Genomic DNA, 21,547 nt, shown 5'->3' on the forward strand with positions numbered 1-21,547 from the left:
TAAACTTGTTCAACCACTTTGGAAAGCAGTATGGAGGTTCCTCAAAAGACTCCACATAGAGCTCCCCTATGACCCAGCAATCCCACTTTTGGGCATTTTCCCAAATGTTCACAAACAAGACCACACTAAAGTTACCAGCACGACTATGTTTATTGCAGCCTTATTTACCATATCTAAGATATGGAACCAACCCAGATGCCCCTCAGTAGATGAATGGATCAAGAAAATGTGGTATATATACACAATGGAATTCTATGCCTTCATCAGAAAGAAGGACATTGCCCCATTTGTTAGGAAATGGAAAGACTTGGAAAAAATTATATTGAGTGAAGTAAGTCAGGCCCAAAGAAACATAGGTCCCATGGTTTCCCTTATTTGCAATTACTATTATATGTCTGAGACAAGCAGAAATGGTCTGATAAGTTGATGTTAGGCAAAATGAACACCAACATAAGGATTCAAATGTTTTTTTTTCTTTCTTGCGATTGTTTCTAACATATTTATAAGATGATTTTTTGTTGCTTTGTATGTCCCTCCCCCACAGTATAACTCCTGTTTTCACTGTATTTAATGTTGGTATAAGTTGTAGAGGGAAAGAGAAAAAACAAGTTATTTAAATGGGGATACAGGTGGACCCATTGCATCAATGAGATATACAAGATGTTATGTTGAAAAATGAACTTTACAACTTCGGTGGGAGGTGGGGGGGAGATGGGAAGGGATGGGAAGGGGAAACAAAGGAGGAGGCAACAATGCTGGATAAGAAATGTACTGAGTACCTTGCCCATGTATTTGTAACCTCTCTGTACGGTATTTTCACAATAAATAAATAAATAAATAAATCAGAAAAAAATGGCTTGCTGAAGGACACATTGCTATTAAGGAGCTAATATCCTAGGTATAAAAAACAAGAAAACTGGTCAGAAGAACCAAGGTCAAGTTTTGTTCAAGATTATGAATTAAACATGAGTTTTTCTACCTCCTTCCTCCATATACCACTGTTGTGAGAGTAGTAAAATACAAGAGGAGGCCTAAGAATGTGAGAGTAGTTAAGTACAAGGGGAGGCCTGAGAACGTAGGTAGTTCAGTAGTAGAGTACCTACTACCTACCTAGCATGCACAAGGTCTTGCGTTTGATTATCAGCACCACATGCACACATACAATAATAATAATAGTAACAACAACAACATAATGAGGAAAACTAGTAAACCATAGAGCTGGCAAAATTCTCCAGAATCATGCTGATGATAAGTTAGATTGGTAGCAGTTAAGCTCATGACTTGTTCAAAAGGCTGTAGCAGAGGTTGAAACTGCTGACCCAGAAAGATTTCAAGCTCAAAGTCCACAGGCATAAGAGTGGGAGTGGAAACTGAGGCAGGCATCAAGATCATAAATTAAAGGATTTCTGACTGAACAACAGCATTAGCTGGCTCATCTCTTCCCTTGTATGGACTGATGGCATTTATTCCCATGCAAAACACCAAAGAATTGTTGAAAAGATATCCCTGAAATGAGTTGAAGCTCCTATTATGATAGTTAGTTTTCCAGTGTTCTCCCAGAATAAATAGCTAAGCCAGGCAGAGACTGCCAACTTCCTTCTTAAGCATCCTCAAGTGAATGAAGCCTGCCAGTCCAGGGAGAAATCTACTCAGGAAAAACCCATCTGTCACAAGAATTCACACCAACTGTATAAATTAACTTAGTCCCCAATCATAAAACGAGTAGCTAACAAAGGATTGCATTTAAGGAAAAGTGGTAGTATAAAGGAAAAGAATAGACAGGTACAACCAAACAACTGAACCTGGAACAAACAGCAAGAATTCAGCAAACCAAAAGAGAATTTATAGGTATTTTTTAAATTAATATCCTCAAAGAGATTTAAAGAAAGTAAACATGCAGTTACAAAAAGAAATAATATGAGAACAAGAAAGAGTTTATGAGCTTTAAAAAAAGATAGTCACTGGCCGGGCACTAGTGGCTCAGGTCTGTTTTCCTAGCTACTCATTAGGCTGAAATCTGAGGATCACAGTTCGAAGCCAACCCTGGCAGAAAAGTCTTTGAGAGTCTTATCTCCAGTAAACTACTAAGAAAAAGTCAAAAGTGGCACTGTGGCTCAAGTGGTAGAGTGCTAGCCTTGAGCACAAAGAGGGTCAGCGACAGTGCCCAGACCCTGAGTTCAAGCCTGGATAGTCACTGGATGCAAGTGGCTCATGCCTGTAATCTTAGCTATTCAGGAAGTTGAGCTTGAAGGGCTGTAATTCAAAGTCAGCTCAGGAAGAGAAGTCCATGAGAGCTTTATCTCCTAACCACGTGGGGAAAAAGGCCAGAAATGAAGCTGTGGCTCAAGTGATAGAGCACTACTTTACTTGAGCCAAAAAAGGGATAACACCAGGCCTTGAGTTCAAGTCCCAGGACCTGCACAAAAGAAAAAAAAAGTCAAATGAAAACTAGTTCAACCAGAAAGTAAGAACATTTTCCAGAAAGTAAATTAAAAACAGAGAAAAAAAGATGGAAACTGAAGAAAAGAAATACAAAGAAGGTTGAATGGCCAACTGTAGGAATTCTAGTCAGAGAAAATGGGATAGTAGAAAAAAAACTTCTAAGTAATCACAAAAGATTTTTTAAATGAAAGTCTAAAAGACTCTACTAAGTACAGAGGAGATGAATTTTTTAAAATCGTGTCTAAGAACATCTTTATGAATATTTAGAACCCCAAGGAAAAAGAAAAGATCTTAAAAGTTGTCATGAAGTAAAATGAAAAGATTATCTACAAAGGTATAATAAATAAGTTTAGCATCAGAGTTTTTCATAAGAATAGTAAATGCTAAAAGCAATATAACTTTTTTTTAATCCTGCAGGCATCATAACTTTATATTTCTGGCTCCTGACAATCAATCACTCATGAAGACAGACATTTTCAGACATGAAAAGATTTAGAGATTTTCCCATTGCACATCTTCTGAAAAAAGTACTTCAGAATGTGTACTACAGTGTACAAATCATGAGATTCTAAAACAAACATCACTAATAAAAATATGAATTTTCTTTAACAAATGGAAAAATTGCTTTAAGAAATTGGATGGCCTTAGAAATATATGAATCATGTGATTTCTTTTGTTTTCTTAATATGAAAAACAAGACCAATTAGCAACCTACAAGGTGGGAGGAATATTAAAAAGTCTTGATACAGACATAAACTAAATTTAACAAAGTTTTAACCAAGTGATCTAAAAAAAAATCCTCTGGAAATTTAAAACACACTTTAATGGCAAAGATTCAACTACCGAAAGTTCACTTCTTAGGGACAACTGGCCAACAAATCACAAATTTATTTTTACCATAATTATAAAACATTAATGTTTCCATCTTTAATTATGTAAAATATTTTGTATATGTAATAAGAATAGAAAAACAAAAGGATGTAAAATATCATCTAAAGATTATAGTAAAACAGCACAAAAATGTTAAATGAAAATAGCTACTAAAACAACAGAAACCACAGAGAAATGACAAAAAAATGAAGAAGCTAAATTCCACATTTGCTACAGAAGCTAATGATGATTTTTCTATTAATGGTGTCCATAATTAGAAACATTCCTACCTATATGTCTTTTCCCTGTCAAGCAGAGTTTATCTCCAAATTCATGTTCCTAATGTACTGCCTCTCCCAATCTCACTTCTGGGCCTGTCCCTCTGATTGACCTCAGCACCTTGTCTCATAAAAGGCAAGCAAGTGTATGTCAGGAAATGACAAGCAAGCCTACCAGTCACTGGCTTCAAAGAGATCAGGGACCTGCAGGATGTCATGGCAGAGGCAGCCATACTGGTAAAAAGAGGAAATGTCCTGCCATATGTTTACTTACTTTGCCTCTCCTTTTGTTCGCTTGTTGTTTGTGTCTGAGAAGTGTTTCACTTTACCCAGAGACAAGCTTGGAAGCAACAAAAGCACTAACCTGATTTTTTTTTTTTTGGTAAGAAATTCTAGATTTTCAACTTTCACCTTCCTTATATTTCCCAATATAGCCATTCACATTCAAGAATGGTGTAACTAGAAATAGCTTATTCTTTGACTAATATCTGTTCAGAGAAACTGAAAAAGCCAAACTCCCAGAGCTAAAGCAGCCACTAGGTAAGAATGCCAAGGCTGAAAGGAGGAGGGGAAAAAGAGAACCAGTCAATAAACCCAGAACTGTACACTAAAACCATCCAAAGAAATAGATGAGAACATTCACATTTTATGTTACTAAAGTAGAGCTTTTAAACACTTAATATGTTTCTACATTACCACAACACTTTAATCATTTTTCAAGGACTTTCTCTATACCTTACTCTCATCTTGTGCGATTTACCCACATCTTATTACATTCCAGCAATATTTGCTTCCTTTCTGTGCCAAACACACTAGAAGCTCATTCCTGTCTAAAGGCTTTTCCTCTTGCTGTTCCAATATGGAAGATTGCCTCTGCTTGTCAAAACTATCTCCTTCTCATCCTTCATTTCTCTGCTCAAGGTCACCTCTTCAAAGAAACCTTCACTCTCCTGAACACTCTGCTAAATGCATCCTATTCTGCACTCAGCCATTCTCCACCATATTATCCTATCTAATGTCCATATAGTAAGGGGGCTGTGGGTGCAACAAGTTATGTACCTGACTATAACCAGGTGCTTCTATTTCCTTGTAGCACTTGATCCCATCAAGAATTATTATTTTAGGGGCTGGGAAGGTGGCGCAGTGGTAGAGCACTTGCCTTGCATGCCTGAGGCCCTGGGTTCGATTCCTCAGCACCACATAAGCACCACATAAGAAAAAAGCTGGAAGTGGCGCTGTGGCTCAAGTGGTAGAGCGCTAGCCTTGAGCTGAAGAGCTAAGGGACAGTGTCCAGGCCCAGAGTTCAGGCCCCACGACCGGAACAAAAAAAATAAAGAATTATTATTTTAGGCCAGGAATGGTGGCTTACACTTTTAGTATCATCTGCTCTCAGGTGGCAGATATCAGGAGACTCACAATTTGAAGCCAGTCTAATCAAGAAGTTATACCCTGCTTCAGTCAATAAACTGGGAATTGTGGCATGCATCAATAGTCCCCACTCTCTGGGGGGCTGTATGTTTGCAACTCAGAGGCCAGCTCCAGGCACAAAAGCAAGACTCTACCTGAGAAAAAACTAAAGCAAATCAGGGCTGGATATGTGACTCAACTGGTAGAGCACTAGGCCCTGGATTCAAACTATATGTTTTTCTTTGGTTTGGAGTATTTATCCTCTCCCTCTCTCTCTCTCTCTCTCTCCATACCGATAAAAAAAAGTCAGTGAGATCATGGATGTTGTCTTGTCATGTGGATTGTTCTACCACAGCACCTGTAGCCCAATTTCAGGTACATGTAATTATATGTTATAATCTTTAAAACAATTACACATTCCAGAAGTGTTATCCTCTTTACTCATTACATCAATAAAGGGGATGCATTTATAGATGAGGAAATTGAACAACAGAGAGTTAGTTAGGCCTATAACTTCCCTGTGTCACAGAATAAGTAAAAATGGAGACTTTAAAAACCTAGGTCTCCAATCCCCAAAGCCCTCCTCCCAGACACTCTTCCATATTGCCTCCCTGAGATGAGTGTGGCCCTTGCACAAGACACTGAAGACAGACAGTTATAAAACCCAGTTCTTCAACTCCTGCTATGCTTATAACTGCTTGAGGAACCATGCATTTACATGAAGAGACAAAAACAGAAGCATGTTGCCTGCATGAGCTGCCCTGGTTTAACATCAAGAAAACAAAGAAGAGCCAACGATAAAGGGAAGAAGAATCAGGAATACACAGCTCAGTACTTTCTCCTTCTGAGGCTTACCTGTGACTTCCCTGTTTTTGTAAACATTGTCATACTGATAGTGTCATTCAAAAGATTAGCATACTTCAGACTGGCCAGAACCAAATTTTTTCAGTGACTAAAACTGAAGTCACTAAACAATTTTGTATTTTTGAAATATTGTAAATTGAATTATATGTGTTTTTTTCTTTAAAATTTATTTTTATTGTAAAGGTGATGTACAGAGGGTTATAGTTACATAAGTCAGGTGTACATTTCTTTTTGACCAGTTTCACCCCCTCCCTTATTTTTTCCCAGGTTTTCCCCTCCCAACTCCCCACCCCCATAAGTTGAATAGTTCATATTCAACATAGTGTCTACTGAGTATCACTGCTGAATTGGTTCACCCTCTGTTAAGTGAAGTAAGCCAGGCCCAAAGTTATTTGCAATAACTAGTATATGTCTGAGACAAGCAGAAACGGTCAGATAAGTTGATGTTAGGCGAAATGAACCCCAAGATAATGACTCAAATGGTTTTTCTTGCTTGCTATTGTTTCTAACATATTTATAAGATGATTTCCCCCACGGTATAACCCGTTTTCACTGTATTTGATGTTGGTATAAGTTGTGGAGGGGAAGGGAAAAAACAAATTGTTTAAATAGGGATACAGGTGGACCCATTGCAACAATGAGATGTACATGACGTTATGTCGAAAAACAAACTTTATAACTTTACAACTTTGGGGGGGGCTGATAAGGGGAAACAAAGGAGGAGGCAACAATGCTTGATAAGAAATGTACTCATTATCTTGCTCATGTAATTGTAACCCCTCTGTACGGTATTTTCACAATAAAAAAAAAGAAAAAAATTATTTCTCATGAAGTCCATGGATTCATTATTTGAATTTAGCTTCACATCCCAAAGACTCAATAGGAATTATATATGTTTTGTTTTAGTCGGTCATGGGGCTTGAACTCTGGGCCTGGGTGCTGTCACTCAGCTCTTCAGCTCAAGGTGAGCGCTCTACCGCTTGAACCACACCACCACTTCTGGTTTTCTAGTGGTTTATTGGAGATAAGAGTCTCATGGACTTTCCTGCCTGGGCTGGATTTGAACTCAGATCCTCAGATCTCAGCCTCCTGAGTAGCTAAGATTACAGGAGTGAGCCACCAGCGCCCAGCATTATATGTGTTTTAACCTTATCAAATACTATTTACTTTTTTCAAACTTTGTGTTTAAGGAGCAGCTACTGAATTTTAAAGATGTTGTTTTAATATAGACTCATGATCCTACCTCCATTATTATCCCATTCACAAGAACTGAGGGACTAAGAATACCTTATCAGACTCTTCATGTGGTCTTGCCCATCCAGATTTATACTCAGTCAGTAACTAGCACAAATTAAACTTTATTTGGTTACTCTGTGTCTTTTTATTTGCACCTGTTATTCAACTGCAATTTTACTATAACCATGGCTAGTACAAGTGATGGTTACTATTTCCTGGAGTCTTTCAACAAAACTACTTCTCAGTCAATAGCTATAACAGCCTTCTCAAATGTTTGCCTTACTCAGAAAAATCACAATCTTTATTTTTGTTTCCATGAGCCAGCTTAGATCAAACTCTTCATTGCCTCTCATTTCTCCATAATTAACACTGTGTACAAGCAGCAAATGCCTGTCCTCTCACTCATGTGATGTTATGATTATGGATGGGCAGTGAAAGTCCTCATCAGTTTGCACCAAAGTAATGTGTTTTGTGAGGCCTAGACATTCATATCCATCCTATGGTCATGGTTTTTGTAAACTCTCTTCTAACTTAACAGGCTTCTAATCATCAGTTAAATATGTATACTAAAATCTTAAATAATATCTACACAAATAAAACACTTTGGTCATTCTAGAAAATTCATTTCTATTAATAAGTTCAAATTCCTAACAAATTAGAGTGGAATAAGTGGTTAAAGTGGCATAAAGTACTTAAATATATATGTATATATATATATATACATATATATATATATATAAGAATATTATGGTCCTTTTCATGATATAACCCTGGATTAGCCTAACAATTATTATTATATTGTGAAATAAAGTTCTGAAGTGCAAGCACAGTCAACTGTCGTGATAAAATCTCCAGGAATTGAATTTCTCAAATTGAATATCTCCTGGGGAAGAGTAGTTCAGGTTTTTTTGTTCGTTTGTTTGTGTTTTTGTCAGTGGTGGGGCTTGAACTCTGGGCCTGGGTGCTGTCCTTGTGCTCTTCAGCTCAAGGCAAGCACTCTACCACTTCAGCTACAGTGCCACTTTCGGTTTTCTAGTGGTTTATTGGAGATCAGAGTCTCACAGACCTTTCTGGCCAGGCTGGCTTTGAACCATGATCCTCAGATCTCAGCCTCCTGAATAGCTAGAATTACAGGAGTGAGACACCGGTGCCTGGCTGGTAGTTCAGTTTTATATAAACATAAAGTGGCTCCATGGTAAGAAGAGCTTTATGAAAAAGAAAAATGATATAACACAACATCATAAATTAGTCATTGTTTTTCATCTGCTCATTCATCACTATTAGCTCCCTTCCCCTCTCTTTCCTCCCTACTCCTCTATAGACTCCACTCCTTTCTCTGTTCCCCTAGATACTCCAACACACACACACACACACACACACACACACACACACAAAAAAAAAAAAAAAAAAAAATTTCCTTTTAGAAGTCATCTCTTAATGGAAAATGCTAATTATAAAACAGTTAACTGTATTTAGTGAACTAATACTTAGCAACAAATTACACCAATAATCTTGTGGATGTTCTTTCTGAGTCCTAATGACATATAAATATAAATTAGTCAATACTTCCAATAATCCATCAGATGGTACAGGCTTTTATTCATTCTTGAGTTCTGTATGTAAGTAGAAATATGATCTGAAAAACTAATAAGTATGCATATATATGTGTATGTGTGCATAAACATGCACACAAGTTACATACACATACACAAACATGAAGAATCCTTGAAATAAGGATACCCTCTAAATAGCATGTTTTACGTTATGTCACATATGTTCATCTACATGAGTGGCTTACAAAGCCAGCCCCCTATCCCATACAAGCAGGGATATTTAAAAGTATTTATAGGTATGGTCATCCACGTGTGCTTTCAACTGGTAGCCAACAGGTAGATAAAGAGGTGCTATTAATGCCCCAAAATGAATATATCAGCCCACATTGCAAAGGATCATTTGCTCAAAGTGTTAATGGTATCATCTAAGGCACCAAATAACAGGGAAACTAAATTCTTCATTCTATTCCAAACCACAAATTGGAAAAAAAAATGTTCATCACTACTATAATTCTGTTTAAATCTCATTGACCAAAACCAGTCATTGCTACACAAAATTTTACTTCCATCAAGAAACTTTTAATCACTTTAAAAAGAAGAGACATATATACCTCTTCATAAATGAGTCTATCAGTAGTCTTTCATTCCTACGGTTGTAGCTATTTTCCCATGGTGGAAGTGAACTTGTCCAGATGTCATGGGAAAGAATTTCATAAGTCTTACCTAACTGAAAATACAAGTTTCTGCAGTGTCTGGCTCAATATTTTAGGTATTTCATATGCACTAAAAAGAAAATGTGGTTATATGTTTTGTTATAGTTTACATTTTTAATAAAATAATTATTAAGATAAATAGCAAGTCCAGCGCTGGTGGCTTACCCCTGGAATCCTACCTACTCAGGAGGCTGAGATCTGAGGATTGCACTTCGAAGCCAGCCTGGACAGGAAAGCCCATGAGACTTTTTTTTTTTTGGCGGTCACAGAACTTGAACTCTGAGCCTAGGCACTGTCTCTGAGCTCTTCAGCTCAAGACAAGCACTCTACCACGTGAGTCACAACTCCACTTCCAGTTTTCTGGTGGTTTATTGGAGATGAGAGGCTCACGGACTTTCCTACCTGGGCTGGTTTTGAACCACAATTCTCAGATCTCAGCCTCCTGAATAGCTAGGACTAAAGGCATGAGCCACCAGCACCAGGTTTAAGTTATATTTTTTTAGTGAGGAAAGTTACAACAGATATTATAATCAATAAAAATTAACCAAATCTCAATTAATGCGAAATCATAGTAACTATGTTTACCTATTTGCATGGGTGAGGAAAAGTGTGGGAGGGAAAGACAGAGAAGGAAAATGGAGGAAAGGAGGGGAGAAATAAAAGACTCCACATAGAGCTCCCCTAAGACCCAGCAATCTCACTTTTGGGCATTTACCCAAACGATCCCAAACAAGGCCATACTAAGGCTACCAGCACAACTATGTTTATTGCAGCATTATTTACCATAGCTAAGATATGGAACCAACCCAGATGCCACTCAGTAGATGAATGGATCAAGAAAATGTGATATATATATATATATATACATACATACATACATATGTGTGTGTGTATATATATATATATATATATATATATATATATATATAAAATGGAATGCTATGCCTCCATAAGAAAGAATACATTGCCCATTTGTTAGGAAATGGAAAGTCTTGGAAAAAATTATATTAAGTGAAGTAAGCCAGGCCCAAAGAAACATAGGTCTTATGGTTTCCCTTATTTGCAATAACTAGTACATGTGTAGGACAAGCAAAAAAAGGCCAAAAGCTATATACATATGACCATATAAGATGATGTTAAGCAAAATAAACCCCAAGATAGAGACACAAATATCTTTTTTCTTGCTATTGTTTCTAACATATTTATAATGTACCATGTGATTTTTGTTACTTTGTATGTTCCTCCGGCAGGATATAATCCCTAGTTTCACTGTATTTGATGTCAGTGCCCTGCATCTTGTATATACACTTCTCTAATTCAGGGAGGAAAGGGAAAAAACAAAATACTTAAATAAAGATACAGGTTGACCCACTGTAACAATGAGATGTACAAAACACTATGTTGAAAATGAACTTTACAACTTTGTGGGCCGGGTGGGGGGTAGTTGTGGAGGTGGGAGGGAAGGGATGGTAGGGGGAAAACAAAGGAGGAGGCAACAATGCTCAATAGGAAATGTACTCATTACCTTGTTCATGTAACTGTAACCCCTCTGTACAGCGCTTTTACAATAAAAAAAAAGTACCAAAAAAACTTAGGTAACCACACTGTTACCTGGTAAAATTAATTTTCCAGGTATAAGGTTAAATCACATACAAGCTCATAAATACTACCTATACTGAAGGTGCTTAAACTAGATGCATCCAACTAGATGCATTCTGGGATTGTTTGGAGACACTGTCATATTCTTAGGTATAAACAATAAATTCAGTCATAGCTTCTACACTAGTATACTACAGTATAGTATAGTACTACTATATTAAAGCTAGTACAGCTTTAGCATTGAAGGAGGAAGGAAGGAAGGAAGGAAGGAAGGAAGGAAGGAAGGAAGGAAGGAAGGAAGGAAGGGAAAAGTACTGAAAGATCTTTTACCAAGAAGATTAAAACTTCTAAATTAGTGTTTCATGGAGTAGCGCTCTGCTTAAATGTTTTTTGTTTGTTTTGTGTCTTGGTTCTGGGGCTTGAACTGAGGTCCTGGGCACTGTCCTTGAGCTTTTTTGCTCAAGGCTAGCAGTCTACCACTTGAGCCATAACTCTACTCTGGCTTCCTTGTGGTTAATTTGAAAGAAGAGTCTCAAGGACTTTCCTGCCCACACTTGCTTTAAACCTCAAGCCTCAGATCTCAGCCTTCTGAGTAGCTAGGATTATAGTCATTGGCCACAGACAACCGGCCACACCTAAATGTTTTTATAGACCTTTATTTTTCCTATAGGAAGACTTACAATGAGTAAATCTCTAACCAGAGTGGAAATTGCATACAGAAATAAATTGTTAAGGAAAAGTGAAGAGCAGATAAGGCTGAAAGATCAGCAAAATAAACCTCACCAATATATGTGATGTTGATGTGCTGGGAAAGAGCTTAATAACACTGCTGGCTTTAAACTCTCTGAAACTGTCTATTTGCACATAATAACCATCAAGCTGCCTAAGTTGTAAACACCTTAGTGTACTGTATTGGTGATTCTGCATTAAAAAAAAATCCTTCAAATGCCAGCCAGAATTAAAGAGAGAAAAAAGTTCAAGCCCTGATGTTGCAGTACTAAAGAACTACAAAATAACAACAACATACTTCATGGTATCCCAGTATTCTAAAATATAAACACCAAATGCAATGTTTGCTCGGGTTAATTGCATTCTGACGTCTGAATAAAAAGCCTTAAAACCTGAACAGTGTATAACAAACAGTTGCCCTTCTGAAGTTGAAAACCATTCAGTTTATTAAGAAGTTGAAGCCATAAAGTTAGTGTCGTAAAGACACAACTTCCTTCTCTAGAGGGTAAGCATATTCTCTTATAATTCAGCTAGCAATCTTGGAAGTCCCGCTTCTGCTTTCAAATGCATATTCTAGAACATGGCAAGAAAATCTTGTGTCACTGGCACACCAAAATAAATAGTTCTTCCTGAAATTTTAAAGCTAATTATAGAGGCAAATTGAAAACAGAACATTTTTAAGAGTAAGTAAGAAACTCTAAAATGTCCAAACATTGATTATCTTAGGGGAAATTACAGATTTATATTGAGGTCCTTGGTTTAGAAATCTGTGAAACAATTCCATATTGACTTAAATACACTTGTGGGAGGGAATGTTTTAAGAACTGGAAACTCATAACATACTTATAGTTATTTTGAAATGGAGTTCTCATTTCCATTAGCTTATATGGTTAACTCTGTTTACATGGATTGAACTTTCTGTAAATACTCTGTGAGAGAATTACTACCATTACAAAACCAAACACCACATGGGACATTCTCCTCTCATCAATATCACTTTTCAGGATCCTGGAGTCACATGGATCAGACCTGTTCTCAAAGTTTCCTGTTGTTCACTCGGCCAGGCCACTTGAGAATTCTTAGTACAGAGGTATTGGGTTTGTAGACGAGCAAGCCTGTTCCACGTTGTAATTATGAAGAAGCAGACATCTGGACATGAAAGTTGGACTTTTAACAAAGTTTTCACTCAAGGCTGTCATGTTTCTCACAATTCAGGACACTTAATTATATGATTCGCCAAAAAAACAGTAAAGATGTATCACCTATTTGGGATAAATAGATTAATTCTAGTCAATGTTGTCTTCCATTTTTATTTATTTATTTTTTTGGTGCCAGTCCCAGGGCTTGAACTCAGGGTCTGGGCTCTGTCTCTAAGCTTCATTTTGCTCAAGGCTAATGCTCAACCACTTGAGGTACAGCACCACTTCTGGCTTTTCCTGAGTAGTTGATTGGAGATAAGAGTCTCCTAGACTTTCCTGCCTCACTGGCTTCAAAATGTTATCCTCAGATCTCAGCCTCCTGAGTTGCTAGGACTACAGACATGAGCCACCAGCCTCTATTTTTAATTTGTTTTAAGTGGAACAGAATTAGATAATTAAGAAAGCAGTATATGGTAACAGGAAAATTACACAAACCTCAGACAGCTGATATACATTTAATTTGGGATCACCAACTTACCAGTGTCGTCTTTGGTAGGTTGCTCCATTCTTCTGAAAGTAATTAAGCATTCTTTTTTTTTTTTGGGTCCGGTCGTGGGGCCTGAACTCTGGGCCTGGGCACTGTCCCTCAGCTCTTCAGCTCAAGGCTAGCGCTCTACCACTTGAGCCACAGCACCACTTCCGGCTTTTTTTCTTTTTGCTTATGTGGTGCTGAGGAATCAAACCCAGGGCCTCATGCATGCAAGGCAAGCACTCTACCACTGAGCCACCTTCCCAGCCCAGTAATTAAGCATTCTAAGCATGGAACTTATAAGTAAACATGCAATTTTTATAGCAGGTGCTCAATAAGTATTGAACAAATTCCTTCAGCTATTTGAGACAGTGTCCTCAACTGCAAAGTGACATGAAACCAAATGAATCCCAGAGTTCTGCTCAGTTTGTCAAAAAAAAAAAAAAGAAGTGATTCCCAAAGGAACTCAGGTTCATTCAAACTCCACAACACTTACATATCTTTGTGGGGGGGGAAGGGGTGGCGTGCTGGTCCTGGGGCTTGAACTCTTGGTCTGGGTGCTGTCCTTGAGCTCCTTTTGCTCAAGGTTAGCATTCTACTACTTGAGGCATAGCACCACTTCCAGTTTTTTTGGTGATTAATTGGAGGTAAGAGTCTCACAGACTTTCCTGTCCAGGCTGGCTTCAAACCTTGATTCTGAGATCTTAGCCTCCTGAATAGCTACAATTACAGGCATGAGACACTGGCATTCAGCTTAAAGCATCTTTTATCCATCTGTGTCAATGAACACTTCCAGCTACCACCAGAAAAAAGGGGATCCAACTCTAGGATCTAACTCTGTAGAACTTTAAATACCACAAAGAAAAAAGTTAATACAAAAACCAAAGAACTCTAATCTTAAGTAAAACACTATAAGGACATCACAAATCTAATGTCCAAGAAAAATGTTTCTTGTTTTGTCGGTTGTAGGGCTTGAACTCTGGGCCTGGGCGCTGTCCCTCAGCTCTTCAGCTCAAGGTGAGCGCTCTACCACTTGAGCCACGGTGCCGCTTCTGGTCTTCTGGTGGTTAATTGGAGATGTGAGTCTCATGGACATTCCTGACCAGGCTGGCTTTGAACCATGATCCTCAGACCTCAGCCTCCTGAGTAGCTAGGATTACAAGCATGAGCCACCGGCACCAGGCTTCAATTTATATTTTCTAAAAATAAAATACAATGTAATTAACTTAAATTCTTGAATCTTATAAGATCCAAGAATGTGTTCATTGATCTTCAGCAAGAATTTTAGCTACATACAACTTTGGTGGGGGGGTGGTATATGGGAAGGGATAGGAAGAGGAAACAAAGAGGAGGCTACAATGCTTGATAAGGAATGTACTCATTATCTTGCCCATGTAATTGTAACTCCTCTGTACAGTATTTTCATAATAAAAAATTTTTAAAAAAAATTTTAGCTACAAAGTTTTGCCTCCATTTTTCTTCCATAAGTAAATCATTATCAGTGGATTTTTCATTACACATGAGTCTTTTTGAAAATAACACTCTACATGTTTAAAATCATTACTAGAGCTTCAAAGCATGGTTTTAAAAATTATTTCAGATTTACCCTGATACTATACCTATCTAACATTATTTATCCATATAATTTTTTTGCTGGTCCTGGGGCTTGAACCCAGGGTCTGGGCACTGTCTCTGAGTCTCACTCTACCACTTGAGCCACAGCATCACTTATGGCTTTTTCTGAGTAGTTTATTAGAGATAAGAGTCTCACAGATTTTCCTGCCCAGGCTGGAATCAAACCACGATCATCAGGTCTCAGCCTCCTGAGTAACGAGTATTACAGGCCTGAGCCACCAGCGCCCTGCTCTATATGCATTAGGTTACACACATTAAACAATAAAGCATTAACCACAAAACTTTCATAAGTGTGAAGAGACATAGAATGCCTGTTTAAATATCTCTAATGTGTGAATAATAATCTTTTATAAAAACTCAATGGCTGTGTTCTGTGGGTAGGTTTTTGTTGTAAAAGATACTGGAGAACACAACACACTCTTGTAATCCTAGCATTTGGGAGGCAGAGGCAGGAGGATCGTGAGTTTGAGGATAGTCTGGGCTACTTAGCAAGGCCCTGTCTCAAAAGGAATATGATATGTACCCAACATAGTTCATGTGCAGTGGTACAGAAAGTATTACCTAGATGTATACTAAAGCATATTCCTAAACCAGAAGCAGAGGGGCTGCTTTCCATTTATGTTGTTGTTACAGTTTTGATTTGTGATATTGTGATTGTCACCTTTCTGGTTCAACTTCTTTAAGAAACAACAGGTACAAACTCCTGATCCCTTTAAGGTTGCTTTGCTTCTAGAATGAGCATCTGTGCAGATTTTCTACACTATTTTTGAAGAGCATGGGACATGGGGCAAATGTGCTCTAGGAGCTCTTATCTTGTTGTTTGAAGAGCTCTTAAGATTGGCCAACTTCTGTGGAGATCCAGCTACTAAATATCCTGGTTTTGTGCCTTGGCTGAAGAAAGCATTTAAACTAGCTCCATATTTAAGAATATGTAGGAGCCATGGAAGTCCTCCACAGCCTCAGACTCTTTGTGTCCTTGGCCCTTCATCTTGGCTGGTGTAAGGCACTGGGTTTTTTTAGGTAACCTACTTTTTGGTCCTTAGAAAAACAATTGTGAACATGAATGGTTTTCGTCTTCTTGGAAATGCATTCCTTTTTATTACATGTCAGCTACATTGTATGCGACACCTTTGGCCACCTTTACCAAATGTGGTTCATCATTACAAGATGAGGTGGGTTTCAATCCTAGCTCTATCATTTAACCACTGTGTAGTTCTGGGCAAGAAATTTAACCCCTCCATGCTTTAGACACCTGACTAAAATAAAACCAAATTCATAGGATTGTTATAAGGACTAAATAAGGCAGTGCCTGTGAAGAAGCATAGACTGAATGTGTAGAAAGACAAGAGTCAGGTTGGAGTGAAACAGAGAGAGAGACAGAGACAGACAGACAGACAGACAGACAGACCCTCATGCTCCCTGAAAGACTCTTTAAAAGCTTTCTTTGCTGGCAGTGGAATAGCATCTGTTGGCTTCCTTTTGAGCAAGCACTGTGACAAAGATTCAAAGCTGGGATCAGCTCTTGAGATAATTCTGAAAGAAGGAATGTTGTTGTGGTTCAAGACATGATCTTTTTTTTGGGGGGGGGGGTCCAGTCATGGGCCTGAACTCTGGGCCTGGGTGCTGTCCCTCAGCTCTTCAGCTCAAGGCTAGCGCTCTACCACTTGAGCCACAGCACCACTTCTGGCTTTTTTTCTGCTTATTTGGTGCTGAGGAATTGAACCCAGGGCCTCGTGCATGCAAGGCAAGCGCTCTACCACTGAGCCACCTTCCCAGCCCTGAGACATGATCTTTAAAAGAATCATAAGGTCATACAGAGTCCAAGAAAGGGGCTTATTTTTCATGTATGCCTCCTCAAGTATTGTTAACATTAAAAACTACAGAATTCATCATTGCATGATTCTCAGGAAGATTCAGTAACTTGATTGAGGCCACTCAGCAGTAACAGGCAGCACCCAGATGACTAAGCCTCTGACTTTCCCTCTTGATCACTCACTACTTGATCTGATGATTTGCATCAGGTCACATCCTGATGGAAGCTGTGTCAGTGCAGAAACACCCACATGCAGTTTTCTCACTTCTTCCCAGGTCCCTCGAAGGGAAAGAAGCAACCTAGCCCCCCCTCCAACACCTTCTTTCCAGAGCTTCCCATCGTGGGACTTAGGGAGAAGTCAGTTTATAGCCTTCTTCCAAACCTTGCTTGCATCTGTTCTTTGTGTGTGTGTGTGTGTGTGTGTGTGTGTGTGTGTGTGTGTGTGTGTGTGTGTGCCAGTCCTGCAGCTTGAATCTGAGTTCTGTCCCTGAGATTTTTTTTTTATTCAGGTCTAGTGCTACTTGAGCCATAATTCCAGCTTTTTGGTGGTTAAGCAGAGCTAAGCATCTCACAGCTTTGTTGGTCCAGGCTGGCTTTGAACTTCAATCCTCAGATCTTAGCAGCTACAGGCATGAGCCATTGCATCATTCCTAAAGGTTGCTTCCATGAGTTCCTCACCTCAAAGGTCAGGCTCTTCTTAAGATAGAAGTTATCACCTGATAACTCCGAGTTATCACCTTCTCTCAAATGCCATACTGCACCTCCAAACAGGAACTATGGCACTGCTCATTTCCATTAGGACTGATTTCTTCCTCCCTGGGATAACTCTAGGTTCATTCATAAAGTATGGGAGCATAGAAAGGATTGACAAGGAACCCTGAGGTAAACCTAACCCAGGGAACAAGAGAATGAAGGCACCAAAGGAAAGAAGAGGGATGGGGAAGAGAGGGAGGCTGGATAGTAAGAACACACTGACCAAAATGCCAAGTCTGGATCCTCCAGACAGCTCTGCTGCTGTGAGTGACTCATTGCTGAGTGGTCAGAAGCGCCCAGGGGATAGCACAGGTTTAATTATAAGCTCTGTCGCTGACTAACAGCAAACTGGTGCCCCAAACTACACAGGCAGGAAACAGGCAGAGGCTACCCCAAAGAGGCAGCCACAAGGAACTCCGCTTTCCGCTTCTTCTCCAGCTCCCTTTTCTCCTGGCTTCTGACATTCAGCACTCCTGCCTGCTGTCCGTGCCCCCAAGCTCCCCCAAGTTCAATGGTACCACTCCTCAGGGGACTTCCCTTTCTTCCCATACATTGGGGTGATAGGAAGCACCGAGAGGCTGCGAGGTCTCTCAGCTCCGCCTTCCCTGGCCCCTTTGCAGGGAAACTGGTCATTTCAAGTGCCTGAAGCTGACAAACGCGGGGTGCTTTCACCCCTAAACACATGAGCCCGCTGGGGCCATCCTTCAGCCCAAGACCTTGATCTGAAAGTGAGAGAGAAAAGTGAGAGGGGCCAGGTGTGCGTTCTTCCCCCCGCCCCACTCCCACCCCGCACACGCACCCACCCTCGACACCACCGGAAGGGAGATTTAGGGGTTTGACTGTTTCCCCCTCTCCCTACCTGAACTCCGGGACCAGGTTAGGCTGCAAGCCATAGAAGGCGGCGGAGAGAGTCACCAGCCACCCTGGCTTGTAACTCCCGTTCTCGCACTCCAGGAACGGCGGAGACCACTTGACATGGCTCTTGTCTCCACCGATCGCGTCCCTGCGCCTCCAGCTCTGGCCCAGGCCCCTGGGCACCTGATTGGAGCCACCACGCCGGTGTAAATGGGGCCTCCACTTGCGCCGAAGGCCGTGGAACCACTCGGTGTCCAGCGTGGCGTTGGCCAGGTGGTGTGCGGAGGAGGACAGGTCCTGGAGCAGGATGCGACTCTCGTCGCGCGTGGCCTGGAGGAAGACCTGCGGGGCGGGCGCGGACAGCGACTCGGTGCTGAAGGTGATGGCGGCCCGGGAGATGCTGGGCTCGCCCTCCAGGAGGCTGCGCACCAGCGCCTGGTACCACTCCAGGTCATCCTGCAAGTTCTGCTCCCGGGACTTATTGCTCTGCAGCATCATGTTGAGGAAGTTGGTGGCGTGTGTCAGCGTGTCCAGCGCCCCGTGCAGGGAGGGATGGGAGCTGGCTAGGGCCGGCGACTTCCCCGGCAGCCCCGCCAACTCATAGCGGCCGGAGCAGTTGGCTTGCTTCAGCTGCTGGGAGTCCCCCGTGTAGAGGTAAGAGGCCACGTCCACGGGCACCTCCTCGCTGAGTTTCTGCGCCAAGATGGTGCCATCCATGGAGCGGCTCCAGGGAGCCGAGGGGTCCGGGGCAGAGGCTCGAGCCGCCTGCTGCGCGTGCTGCCGGCCCCTCGGCGTCCGGTCCCGAGGCGCCTCGGGCCGTCCCGGAGCGTCCCGGCTGGCGCCGACAGCTCCCGATCCCAGGTGAGCGAGCAGGAGGCAAAGGAGTAAAGGACGAGCCATGGCGCCCATCCGGACCGCAGGGAGGGAAGGAGGGAAGCCCGGAGTCACTCGCAGATTGCTGGCGATCGCTGTGATCAGCAGGAAGACTTTCCCCCGGGGGGGACTCGGGCAGGGGGTGGAGGAGGAGGATGGTCTTCTCCCTTCTCCAGATGGCAGCCGGTCCAAAAGGACTTTCAAATAAGAATGTTTCCAGATCGGCCCAGCTGGCTAAGCCACGGTCACGGGCGACGCGATCACCTGTGGCAGTGCTGGCTGGCTGCACCCCGCTCCAGCCCGGGGCGGCCGGCGATTACGCACCCCACAGCCCGGAGCGAACAGGTTCCATCCCCCTGGCGCTCGCCGCGGCTATAGTTAGCCTGCTTACGTCTTTGGGCTCGGCCGCTTCCAGCGCCGCTCTCAGTGAGGTGTGTTCGAGAGCGGCTGCGGCTGCGGCTGCGGCTGCTGCTGCCACCTCGGCCGCCCCAGACGCCGCTCCATCATCGCGCGCCCGCCCGCGGCTGGTCGTTCCCGCCTCCGGCTCCGGCTCCGCCTCGACCCCCCCTGCGCCCCGAGCGAGCGAGCGAGCGAGCGAAGGAGAGGCTGGCCGCGCGCACTCGGACCCGCACGGCCAGCGCGGGAGCCGGTCCTTCCCGAGGCGCCAAGGAAGAGCTTCCTCTTAAGACGCGCGTCCTCCGGAGTGGAGAGGGCCGGGCCAGGCAGCTGGTTAATTGGAGCCTTTAGGTTTGGCCACAAACCACACGCTGCCGCCTCACCCTGCTCTCGGGAGGAAACCAGTTTAAAGAGACAGCTTGGCCGCAACCAAACCCTGGCAGGGCGGCTGCGACTGTTCCTGTTCCCTGTTTGGTCGGCGTCGCTGTCAATCAGCTGACTGCCATTTGTTGGGCTGGGGCGGGAGCTGTCCAGTGCTGAACCCAAGGCGGCCCGAAGGAGGAGGAAGAGGAGAAGTAGGGTGGGGAGGAGGAGGAGGAGGAGGAAGAGGAGGGAGAAGAGGAGGAGGAAGAAGGGAAGAAGGATGGGGAAGAAGGAAAAGAGGAAGGTAGGGAAGAAGAAGGGAGAGGAGGGGGAGGAGAGGAAGGAAGAGAGAGGAGGAGGGTCGTTTCACCCACCCCTCTAGTGATGACTGGGAAGCCTGAAGGGATGGGCACCAGGGAGCGAAGTGTCAGAGCTTTGGGTGACAAGGAAACTTGGAGGTACCGAGGTGGAGGGTGTTGACGTCCTTCATGCTTAGTTCAAGTAGCCTTTTCTTTTTCCTGGAAAAGAGGGAGAAGTTGTCATTTCTGATTGAAATTGGAGGGGAGGGACATAGGAAGGAGACGTGTCCTCCTGAGCATCTGCTCATTTTTAAGCAAATTACCAAATCCTCTTCCTTGTTGTGGGTTTAAAAAAAAATGATTAAAACCTACTTGCTGAGGCTGGTCTTAGCTCTGAGAGAGTAATAGAGACATCTACCGGCTGAGTTTCAAGGGGGAAAATAATGTCATATATAAGACATCTCTTCTTAAGGACCAGGATGGAGAGGAACCTGTGAAAATGTGTGAGAATAATGTGGCAGAGAACCTGACACAAGTTGTGGACTGTGAGAGAAAGAATGCAAAAGAATTGATCTGTTGAGTGAGAACAGAAGGTGATGACACAGAGTTCCTAGAATCAGTGGGTAAGAACGAAGAATTCTGGTTAGTTCTGCTTTAGGTTAGAATAACCCAGCAAACAAGAAGACCTCAATGAGTATGCCAAACCTCCTAAATTATTGGGAAATCTCATAACACATTCCAATTGAAACTTGTTGAGCAATTAAAGAGTGTTTGTGTCATTCTGGAAATAAACTAATAGTGTATATAGGTAGAGTTGTATGCGCCTATACTTCATGGATGCATTTCCACTTTCAAATTCTCCAAGAAGGACACAAACAAAATTCACTTTAATCCCCAACTAACAAAAATGTCACATACGGCATTTGCAAGATGAAAGTGCTTATTTTAAGCACCATTTAATCTTCTCTATTGGTAACATATGTCTTGGCCTATTTTGTGTTGCTTTCATATTATACCTGATAATATACAAAAAAGAGGTTTGTTTAAGGCCTCTGGCTATTTGAGAACACCCAGATGACATGATATTTGGGAACATGTGGAAGAGGAAGAAATAAATTGCTTAGCAGAATAGGAAACAAAGAGACCCAGGAAGAACCAAACTGCTATTCTTACAATAACCAACTCTTATAGGAATGAATAC

At 41.7% G+C, this 21,547-nt stretch overlaps 1 protein-coding gene across 1 annotated transcript in view; it reads right to left on the reverse strand.

Moving 5' to 3' along the window:
* Gpr158 (G protein-coupled receptor 158) overlaps positions 1 to 19,399 on the reverse strand; it is a 357,473-nt gene extending 338,074 nt beyond the window's left edge. Inside the window, exon 1 of the mRNA XM_013014644.1 lies at positions 18,420 to 19,399. Within this exon, the coding sequence (XP_012870098.1) occupies positions 18,420 to 19,324 (905 nt within the window). The 5' untranslated portion in view covers positions 19,325 to 19,399. The remainder of the gene's footprint in view (positions 1 to 18,419) is intronic.
* Positions 19,400 to 21,547: the final 2,148 nt, after the last annotated feature.

The sequence above is a fragment of the Dipodomys ordii genome, unplaced genomic scaffold, assembly GCF_000151885.1.
Source record: "Dipodomys ordii isolate 6190 unplaced genomic scaffold, Dord_2.0 Scaffold24, whole genome shotgun sequence".
Lineage (NCBI taxonomy): Eukaryota > Metazoa > Chordata > Mammalia > Rodentia > Heteromyidae > Dipodomys > Dipodomys ordii.